This window comes from Myzus persicae, unplaced genomic scaffold, assembly GCF_001856785.1.
Source record: "Myzus persicae strain clone G006 unplaced genomic scaffold, MPER_G0061.0, whole genome shotgun sequence".
Classification (NCBI taxonomy): domain Eukaryota; kingdom Metazoa; phylum Arthropoda; class Insecta; order Hemiptera; family Aphididae; genus Myzus; species Myzus persicae.
Window position 1 is genome coordinate 12,425 of NW_019104121.1, and position 11,732 is coordinate 24,156.

The following is an 11,732-nucleotide window of genomic DNA, read 5'->3' on the forward strand; positions in this document are numbered from 1 at the left end:
GACAATAAATAATAGCAATTGATAACACTGAAGATTTTTTTTTTCAAAAGTATCAAATAAATTGTTTATGCGTGATCATTTATTACAATAATCATAAAATAAAAAAAAATAACAGTACATTTATCATATTATATTAAATTAAAAATTGTATCCCCATATATAATATTATTATAATACATTTCCTATTATTAAACATTAGACTTATTAAAAAATACTCAAACCATGAACTATACATAGATAGAATTAGTTTATGTATATTAAATTATTTACTTGTAGGTACATTTTTGTCAGCCCACAACGATAAACCCAGAACATATAGGTATACGTTGCAATTAATTCTAAAAAAAATTGTTCTGAGATAGTAATTATATATTATGAACTAATAATTAATAACATAGAATACAAATCAACTGAATCTAATTTTTCTAAACTAAACACATTTATAATAGTATACCAAATAACAATAATTGTCAATTAATGTTTAACTTTTGAGGACCACATTAGGAATTTAGGAAGTTTTCAGGGGCCACCAAAATTGAACATGTTTATACAAAAATCATTAAGGCAAAATCAAAAAATTAATGAAAACATAATTTAATTCACCATATAAAATAAAAATGTCCTGTCAGCGGACAGATAACATGTGTCCACAAGTAGACATTTAGTGACTCATGCTATATAACAATAATATCTAGTGATAATTGTTTTTTTTATAAAATAAAGTAAAATATAAACTTATTATCTAAATCACAAGTATAAGACTGTTAATAACTTCATTCACACTGATAGTTCAATATTTATCATTTGTATACTCTGTACCACAGAGAACGTATACGGCGGCCCGAAACAATGGAAGAGCAAACATTTGGGTGCGCGAACAATATAGGTTCTCTAGTAATACAGAGTATAAGTACATTATATTATGTTTTGCACAAATTAATGTAGAAACAATTTAACATAGCCATTTTTTCTTGTGAAAACACATTATTGATTATTATATTCTTAGAGAATGAATTGGATAACATCCGGTCTTAATGAGACTATGTTAAATAATTTCAAATCTATTAAAATATGAAATATATTTTGAAAATACAATATAAATGTAAGTTAAAAATAATCATGAGAATGATTCTTTTAATAACTTAATAATGAACTATTTTACACAATATTGAACACGGATGTTTCATATAAAAAATCAAATTCCAATAAAATAATATATAATAATATTAAATTAAATATATTAACTATAAATGTATATTCCAACTATAAAACTTAATACCAAACCATTTAATTAAAATCACAATTATTAATGATATTGAATAAAGTAAACTAATCTAAAAGCTAGTCACTTCAGTAATAAAAACTAAAAAGTCATACATTCTTACAACAAAGTTAATAATAAAACTATTATAAAAAAAAAAAAAAAACATAAATTAAGTGTCAATGTTAAACAAATGAACTAAATACATAAGCTGGTAACTTTGCAAATGTATATTTCAATCAAAATCAAAAGATCAATGATTAAGATTTAACATCTAAGCTACATTTCATTTCAATCATTTTATTGATGTTCTCTGCTCGTATTTTGAATTGCTCAAACATGTCTGACGATAGTTCTTCTTTAGTGGTGTAACGACATTTATCAAAGCTGAATATATCACGCATTAATTCAATGACTTGATCCTAAAAACATTAAAAACAATATACAACCAATACAAGCTTTAAAAAAATATTAACTTGATAGAATAAAAATCTATAATGCTTAGATCCACTATAATGAAGTGGTTTAAGTAAAGTGATTTAAATTAACTACACTAATATTGTGGTAGTAGTAAGTTACACTAGTTACACTAAGTGATATAATCAATTAATATTTACGTACTTTGAAAAACAAACATATTCGGCTCAGTTCTTCATCGGGACCTAAGAAGCCCCATGCAAGTAAAGGTGACATTTGCTCAGATATGTTGTAAAAGTGATGCATAAAACCATTTGGGTATTTCAATTTACTACGCTTGGCGCGGAGGACTGACCATACTGCAGTTGATAAAGCCTAAGAGACAAACAAATACAGTTAATATTACATAAAACATTTTTTACATCATAAACAATGGATAGAGCCATCATCCATTACTACTCTATAAAGAGTTGTAACCAACATAATAGTAGGATTTAATATAACAAAGCATGGGAAAATGTGTTGCACATTCTCACCAATATATCATATTAATAGTAGATGGCAATATCAATGTATCATAATATAATTTTTTTATTTTGTCATTATGTTAAAAAACATTCATGAATAATAGTAGTTTATATTCTACGGCATATAATCAACATTATAAAAAATTGTTTCGCACCACCTATTGCACATGAACTATTGTTTTAACTTCCTGGTCAAGACCAAACTCTAAATTGGTGCAATAGTTTCTGAGTATAAACCACAACCACAAACATATTCTCTTTTATATTGTATTATATCTACTGTATAAAAGTAAATATTTATTTATCACCCTAGTGATATTTTATTTCAATACCTTGTGTTGCATAAAAAATATATATTTATTTAAATATATTCTTTAAATATTTATTATTAAATGTTAGGTAATAGTTTATGCATATTGTATACCTTTTTTTACTTCATAGTTTATTTTTTGTTATAAAACAGTTGCCTGATGTGAAAAAAATTAGATATTAAAATATCTTATAATGAAATATGATGTGGTCACATCCTATCTTTTGTTAAGACATTTTTGAGTCGTAATTTGATGACCTTAAGGGTGGGCATTGACGCCAGAAGCCCTAAGAAGATCGATTTTTCAAAAAATTATTTGGAAGCTTACTCACTTATACTTTAGGTACGAATGTACTCGTAGTCAACTTCCCAAGCAATTTTTTGTAATTTTTGTTGGAAATGCTAGTATTTTTATGCTAAATGCGTTAGTGAAATCAGAATTTACCATCTTACTTACTTTTTATTGATAGCAAGTAACACTTGATTGCAGGTTTTAAGTGGTTTATTAACAATAAAGAAAAAGTTAGTAAGGTAAGTAAATTCTAATCTCACCAATATGTTGAGCATAAAAATACTTACAATTCATAAAAAGAAAATTCCAAAAAATGTAAATTTTTAGTATCTTTAGTTTAAAAACATGATTTTTCCGAAAATCAAGCTTATGAAGTTTTTTTGATCATAACTTAATTAAAGTTTGAGAGATTTTTATTTAAAGTACCATCAAATTTAGCATGCAAAAACACCACTATGGAAAAAAATTCTAAAAATGGTTTGTGTGCTAAACTGCATTCATGCAGTACTTAAAATTATATTTTTGAATTTAAATTGCTGTGTACTTACTCATAAAAATCAGATCTATAAGCTATAATAAAGATTATTTAATCAATCATATTAATTACAATGATTGTTGATCAATGTGCTATTACTATGTGTATTTGTTCAGAGTATTAACACTGAACCTCATATTAGCATATCAGGTCATATGAGTTAATTATTAGGTAACTAATATAGAAATACAATTTTGATCATAAATTACAAATTTAGTTTGAGCAAAGAAAAATTTGGTGTTCTATCTAAGATATTTATTTTATTTTCATACTGTAATATCAAAGATAAGTCCCTACATGGTGTACTTGTATATTATATAATAAAAGTTATGATCAAAAAACTTTAAAATACTCTTTTTTTGGAAACATCATGTTTTTGAGCTTAAAATACCAAGAATTAACATTTTTGGGGATTTTCTTTTTACAAAATCAGAATTTAGATATCTTACTTACTTTTGTTTATTGTTAATGAACCACGTAAAACTTAATTGTAAGTTTGTATTTGTTGGTTCATTAACAATAAAAAAAAAAGTAAGCAAAGTAGGTAAATTCTGATTTCACCAACGCGTTGAGCTTAAAAATTAAAAACATTTAACCTTGGATAACTATAAAGCATTTTAAAAAAAACATTTAAAAATATTGATTAGGAAGAAAACTACATTTGTTAATACAATTGTAATACTGAGTAGCAGTACACAGTATTTTTTGGAAAATCAACCTTCTTAGTGAGCTCCTGATAAAGCCATCAAATTGAGACTCACTTTTTGACTCCGAGTGACTACACCATGATAATATTATCTACATCGTGATTTAGATATTGGGGTTAAGTAAACGAGATAAGCAAGTGCGGGCATCAATAACCAATATTTTAGATTTATTGGTTACATAAATGGTTCAAGTGACACTTGCATTATATAGTATGTTCTAATGATGAATCTAATATAATATAACTTTTAAAATTACAGTTTCTTTAAATCCTTTTGATAGCCAACGATTTTGTATTACTGCAATCACTGATGTTGGAGGAGCTTCAAGATCTTCAAATGCATCCATTAAAATGTAGTCCATAACAATATCATAAAATGTCATTTGTTTCACACCCCTAGTTGACAGTTCTATTTCAGCCTCTGCCCAGTGTGCATCAGTTTTTGCCCAACTCAACATCTCTTCATAAGCTAAAAGAAAATCTTTGGGATCCTACAATAAAATAAAATTTTTATTAGCTAATAAATTGAAAGTCAAATATAATGTGACAAAAAACATTACTTTCTCGGCAAATAAAAATATATCAGTTAATATACGTCTTCCACAATCAGCAAACCACATTGAATTTTTTTCATTCTTGAAAACATTTTCAAAAGCTTGACGAATACAGTGCAATTTGCACACATATTCTCTGTCCGAAGCACAATTCACTAATGTTGTTCGATAAGTCCTACACAGAAATCAAATAATAGGTATTTAAGTATGAAATAGAAATGTAATAAATCATGGTATTATAATACCATATTCAAATGACAAGTGGTTACTGATTAGTTTAACTACAATTAACAAAAATTAGGTACCTGCATGCTATGCCTTCAATTTCAGAGTATCTTAAAGCATTTTGATATAAATAATAGTTGTCAAAATTTAATTCTTCAAATTCTTTCAAATTTGCTACCTATAACATACAAAATACTTACTATGATATTCAAAATAAATATGATTAAAATAACACAGTAAGACATGAAGGGCAAATTTAAATTTATTTTTAGTTATCAACTTGAACAAAAATGTAATCAATCTTTTTTTTAAATATTAATCTAGTATCACAATATATAAGTCATTGTGCTTTTACCGATAAATAAATCAATCTATCAGCAGAAAAGCAAGTATTCATAGATTTCAAATTGTTGAAAGATAGATGTATAATATATTATAAACTATGCAGCCATCTTCATGTTATCATTGAAGAATATAATTAGTTATTTAAAAAAGAGTGTTAGTTGTATAATATACTCTAAAATATACAAAGATAACTATGGAATGTATGATAAACTAGATAGCTGACTTCCATAAACAACAACACCTGGAACTCTGATACCCGTTAGTCACTTGGGCAATATTCACAAATTGTTATTATTTTTATACAGTCCTAATTTCTTATCACAAATAAATATTAAATAATAAAATTATTCATAAACTCGATGATTTAAGATAATATGGACTGGCAATAAGTGTAAAAGTATTATTTTATGAATATTTTATGAAAATAATTAAAACTAGTTAACATTAATTTAACCATAAAAATACTTGTTACAATATTTTAGCCACTAACTATTAGTATTAGACCTTTTACATTTTTTTTTTTATGTGTGGAAATTGAATATATGTAATGTAGACCAATGGGATTAATTTTAGTATTTGGATAGTGGCATAGTTGGGAATTAGTTAAGGCAGAGGTTTTAAACAAATGATATAAAGACAACAACGAACTTGCTAGGATAAGAACTTATATAAATGAAATACATTTATTAACATTTAAACGATTAGTAAACACTGCCCAAGTTCTAAATGGCTACTGAGCATCATTAATAAGAACAGTTGGCCATCTAGTTATTATATATTATATCTGTGTGTTTATTCAGTTGATAAACCGTACACCACAAAGTTATTGAAAACAGATTTTGTGAACATACATGGCAACACAGTCTATAAAACAAAGTTGGATTTAACTTGCCAACCAGGTAGCCTAAACTATAGTTTGAGTTGTTTTATTAATCAGTAGAAATACAAGTATTCATGGGATCTAAAATGGTTTTAAGGTTATCATATAAATGTAATACATGTAAATCATATCAGATAGAATGGACTAGAACAAGGGCCTAATCATAGGACAGCTTAAGATTTAAGATAGCTTGGGGGAAATCAACAAATACATATCAATATACTAGATGATGAATGCAGCTCTCTCTCAATACACTTGTTGCATCCCCCCTTCCCCCAATCGAAAGCCAACAATAAGTTCACTGACGCTGGCTGTTTGCTTCCAGTACATTCTGTTAAATAATTTCAATTTTTTGTTCAACAAATGACATTACACGAGGATAAGTAATAGGTTATATATATATATATATGTGTGTATCACAGTTGAGACTTGTGATACAAGATATAAGGCTTACATCTGTGCGTGCCGATACAAAACTATCTACTGACGAACGACGATCATCAAACTTCAATGTGTCTCCATTGCCATTTAGTTGAACACGAAATAATACTGACCTCTAAATTAAGAAAAAAATATGATATTATAATTAACTGCAACTTACATAAGTTGTATATTAAATACAAATATTAAATCCTTACTTGATCTAAGAAAAGTAATTGACATTGATCTTGCAATGAATAAGCAGAATCCACTAACAGCTGAAGTTCCTTACAAAATTGAGAATCTTCAGTAGACATAAGTTTATTGGATACCATTGTAGAATTATTCCCAGAAAATGCGGCCAATGCATCTTCCCAAAACGATATACTACAAGCTAATGATTCCATTCCTTAAAAAAAAAAGCGATAGACATAATTTGTGTATAAATAATTAAACAATACCAACTAAACTTTTAAACCATTACTTACCCATTACACCTAGTTGTTGAGGTGCAGTATACTTAACATCTGAAGATTTGCAATGGCTTGGAGAATCTTGAGTTGAAGATATTACAGATGTTTGTCTGTTGGTGGATTTGATGCTTGGACTTAGTGATCTATGGCTAGTTCTAAAAATTCGAAAACTAGATACTGAAACATAAAGCATAGAAATAAAATAAAATTGTTATTATTTTTTTGAATAAACATTTTAACTTACCTGAAGGTACGTCAACATTAGCTTTTCTTTTGTCGTAGGAATAATGTTTAATAACTGGTGCAGATTCCCGAGAATACTTTCTTCTTTTCCAATAGTTTCCTAATACCACAATTAATGTAGTACTTATAACTAATCCCATAGATATGGATACACGGAAACACTAAAATAGCAAATAAAAATTATTAAGTTTTTATTTTCATAACATTGAATTAAACACATCATTTAATTTTCTTAGCATGTCAAAAAGGTAAGTAATTGCTTTGTTTGAAGTAGTTTTTTTTGAACATGTAATGAAATTGAACAGAAAACGTCATACCTTATTTTTCTCAAATCAAATTTTGATAATGTATACCTACTAAAAACATCTATGTTTTCATCATTACAGTTTACACTTTATAAGTAAGTTGTTACTAATCTTCAGAATAAATCTATATAGGTATTAATTGAAAAAATAAATATTGAGTGTATCAAAGGTTAGGCTGATAAGTTTATGTAAAGAACAAAACAATTTTAGTGTTAATATAAACTTTAATCTAAGATACTTCTTTAATGGTTTGTTTCTAATGTGTGTTAGTTTCTAGTATCAGCAAATAATATTTTTAAATTACAACAAAATATCTAAAATCACTATTCTTGGTTGTAATATGGATAATTTCATCCGATTTTGAAGTTAAAATAATAATAAAAAAAAAAGGTAATTTAAACCTATACATTTTTAAAGTTTTAGGTTACAGAATGATCTTTTTATGTGGAACATTGATTTAACATTTTAAACCTAAGTTAGAAAAATGGAACATTTTATACATTTTTAACTACAAAATAATTTGTAAATTTAGTCAACATTTGAAAAAATAACACTTTTTTGACATTTATAGAAATTCAAAATTCAAAATGTCTGTGAACAGCTCAACATGAGCCAAAATATTTTTTAAATTGAATGATTTATAGAAAATTCTAATGATATAAACATTCAATGAAAATGTTATTTATTTACAGAAATTGTTTTCAATGTTACACCAAAAACAAAAATAAAATTTTGTTGAAACCTGATTCCGCTAATAATTTCTGTATTTCATAAATTTTTATTTTTTGTATCTCTTGGAGCTTTAGAAAAATACTGGGTATTTTAAATATTTACATCTTGAATGCACCAACTAGATTCATTTTTCTATCCGAAAAGATACTGAAGTTGAAAGTCAAAGCATTATTTTGATTACATATCATGTACATAGATAAAAAAATAAATATTTTTTTGAAACACGCTTCATTGTAAAATCAATACATTCATTGATCCACTCAGAATCTTAAAGAATCATTTCTTTATAATTCTACACCAACTTGTTTATTCAATAATTTTTATTTATACTTATTAATTATTAAAAAATAGTATATACCCATAAAAAAATGATCAAACTATATTGTAATAGGATTGAAAACCTAATTTGGCAGATCAATTTGTTTATTGGCTACTTAACAAATATTTTTATATGCGCCTATCTGTTCCATTTAATGTGTGTGCGATTGATATTGATATTGATTATTTAAATAAAAAATATACAATTATATTGTAGGCATATAAAACTATTAATAAAATAAAAACATAACTTACAATTTATAAATCAAATAATTTTGATATAAGAATATCTAAGGATGAATAACCTTGATTGATTGATTCACTGCCTATGTAAAATTAAAAAATGTATAAAGTGCCATTTATAGCAATTACTTTATGGAATTTCATTGGGTAATAACTATGTTAATTATTTCCAATATTTGTATTATATATTATTATATTAATTTAAATAGATATAACTTTTAAATGTTAGGTTATATAATTTAAGCCGTCATAATAAAATATAATAGGTATAAATCTCAAGTACAACACAAGTTACCTAATCTAAAACCTACTGGCTTCAGTTCTATTGTATCCCTAGATACAAAGGTATATGCACTTTATTTTGGTAGAAATATAAAAAAATTCATCAATATTTACTGTCAGAAAAAGAATAATGGATAGGCGGTAATGAAAATATTATGGTAGTATCAATATAAAATATAACAAATAGTTAATGTTGGGTAGGAATAATAGGTGTTGCTTGAAAAAATGTAATGTATATGTACATTACCAAAATAATAACATTAATAAATAACACTAGAAAAATATAGGTATAAGAGATATTAAATATTTCAAGTTATGGGTTTAGTGCAGCGTTTCCCAACCTTTTTCCTTCGCTGCACACTAATCCTAACCCATATTTAGCCGAAACACACTTGTCACTGACTTATATAATTATATGTTTACATGTTTTTTCTTTAGTAGGATTTCATCATATTAATTATTAATACCAAAGTAGTTGAATATCAGTACATTACCAATAAACAATTAAAAATGGTGTGTTTATTAAAGATAAAAAAAATATTATCACAATTATAATTAAAAATATTTCAACCTATTACCGAAATTTTAAGTAAAACGTCTAGCCTAACGTTAATAACCGTACATTTTTGGGGCACACCAATGTGCAGCGGCACGCTGGTTGGGAAACACTGGTATTGCCTAAATTAATTAATTACAATTAACAATACACTTAAGTAATACATATTTACAATACAGTAATAGTAATAAGAATTTACTTGAAACAAAAATATTGTAAATGAATAGCAGTTATAAAATCAACAATACCTACTAAATTGAATTATGTAAATACACAATCCAATTGCGATAACATAATTGTACGCAAGTAGGTATTAAAGCTGGAAAATGTGAGGTTTTTAATTTTTCACCAACAACTTACATAAACACCAAGTAGATTTTCTAATTTAAACATTGGTGAATTTGGTTTCAGTGAAACAAATAAAATAAAAATGACAAATTCTGTTTCATAGCGTCTAACGTAAGAGCACAGAGAAAAGTTAAATGAGTCGACTGTCGATCGAATGGCTGTGTTCCGAAAATGTAAAAATGAAGTGAATAATGTCCTGAATAATATCTCTTAAAGAGTTCGATACAAGACTGACTTACATGTTCCGAGATGTGCTTTCGCAAGATGCCGGTGAGTTTGGTCAATGGATACAGGACCAGAGCAGATTTTTTGCCCATAGTTCGGCGACTGATTGATTACAACTGGCGCACGAAGACGTTTTGTACATAATTTATGGAAACACGAAACACACAAATAAAATATAATATATCAACCATGATTGCACACACCGAAAACGTAAAGAAAATTATAGTATTATTGGGTCGACGGGAAAATCTGACGACGTCCGTGGCCCGTGTGTCCGACCGCCGATCGCAGTGTGAGGACGTCGTGCCGTTGCGCCGAAGCGGTGTGCGGTTCTCACTCGCACTCGCTAGGAAGACGTTGTAAGCGATGATAAACAAGCCGAGTGGGTTATCACATCTTATCACGATCACGATAAAGCGGATTCGCGATAACGCTGCTAATCACAACTCCGGTAACCGATCGAGACCGGGCCCGGTGCGATAACAGTGAAGTAGTGAAAACATTTCGATACGTCTGATTATCCGTTCGATTATCCAAAATTTCTGAACAGTAATTTGCAAATTCACCACTGTTCTGGCTTCCAAGTTCCAATTGTCTTTCCTCTAAGTTAGTAGTTTCAAATTTGTACTAGGCAAGTTCATTTATCAGTGGTGTATAACGTGAGCATCAATCCAACCAGAGCTGAAGTTCTAATGTTTTGTAAATTGAAAAAACAGTACTCACTACTACTATTAATAATTGTTAATTATTGTTTATGAAACGGGCGAAGACCAACAATACAGTATAACGAAAAATAATAATAAACGAGTACCTACCTGTGTGACTTTTGTAGTGATTGTGTGTATCAGACGGGACGTTCGTTAAAATGTGTACTGGCTAGGTGCATTACCCGCGAATATGCAATAAGGCAACGGTCGGTAAATATTGAGCTGAGGATGACAGAAAAATTGGACAGTCAATATATCTTACAGTTTGTTTTGTCTTCATATAACTTAATATATAACAATATAAAAATGTTACAAAGATTTTTTTGTCTTCTGGACCATGTTAATTTATTGTTTTAATATTCCAGACTTCAATAGAAATTACTTGCTGTCTCCTGGGCTAAGAAATATTCCGAGCACAACCAGCAAAATCTTTGAACTCTCTCTTGAATAGATGAATCAGTAGCGGTATAAGAGTCCCTTATAACGAAACTAACCATACTCGAATGTGGGACATACAAGAGAGCTGTATAGGGTTTGGAGAGAAGAGAGTCTGAACTCAAATAAAACACGTTGAAGATGCCCCCCTAACATTTTATAAGCCTTACAATTAATTGACAGAATATGAGAACGATACTTGAGGTTAGTAGTTAGAAGTATACTGTACACCTAGGTCTTTTTGAGTATAATTTTTTGTATAGCTAATGTAACAGTATAATAATAGAACCATTTATTTCGTATTTTTGTTCATAGTAATAATCTATGAGTCTATGACTATAAAATACCGCCAAAATATACAGATCAGTGTTGGCACATTGTCCTTTTAAAGGT

General features: G+C 27.7%; 1 protein-coding gene across 2 annotated transcripts; it reads right to left on the reverse strand.

Annotated features, from left to right (window-relative positions):
- Positions 1 to 1,237: 1,237 nt before the first annotated feature.
- Positions 1,238 to 10,289, reverse strand: LOC111038951 (mitoguardin). Of its 2 annotated transcripts, none has more exons than XM_022322221.1 (10): positions 10,212 to 10,289; positions 7,190 to 7,349; positions 6,961 to 7,122; positions 6,691 to 6,881; positions 6,507 to 6,608; positions 4,908 to 5,005; positions 4,609 to 4,777; positions 4,306 to 4,539; positions 1,883 to 2,053; positions 1,238 to 1,683 (listed from the first exon to the last, which is right to left on the reverse strand). In XM_022322221.1, exons 1-10 carry the CDS (start codon positions 10,287 to 10,289, stop codon positions 1,522 to 1,524), a joined length of 1,527 nt encoding a protein of 508 aa, XP_022177913.1. In that variant the 3' UTR covers positions 1,238 to 1,521. The 2 variants fall into 2 exon arrangements, with proteins under 2 accessions (XP_022177913.1, XP_022177914.1); XM_022322222.1 differs by lacking the exon at positions 10,212 to 10,289 and adding an exon at positions 8,799 to 8,817 and having other exon boundaries at positions 1,239 to 1,683.
- Between the last annotated feature and the right edge of the window lie 1,443 nt (positions 10,290 to 11,732).

Excerpts from the sequence above, each read along its gene's own strand:
- LOC111038951 (XM_022322221.1), bottom strand. The coding sequence starts at position 10,289 with ATGGGCAAAAAATCTGCTCTGGTCCTGTATCCATTGACCAAACTCACC. Across the intron at positions 7,123-7,189 it reads TAATGTTGACGTACCTTCAG|TATCTAGTTTTCGAATTTTT; the intron begins GTAAGTTAAAAT and ends TTTATGTTTCAG. Across the intron at positions 4,540-4,608 it reads TATTTTTATTTGCCGAGAAA|GATCCCAAAGATTTTCTTTT; the intron begins GTAATGTTTTTT and ends ATTTTATTGTAG.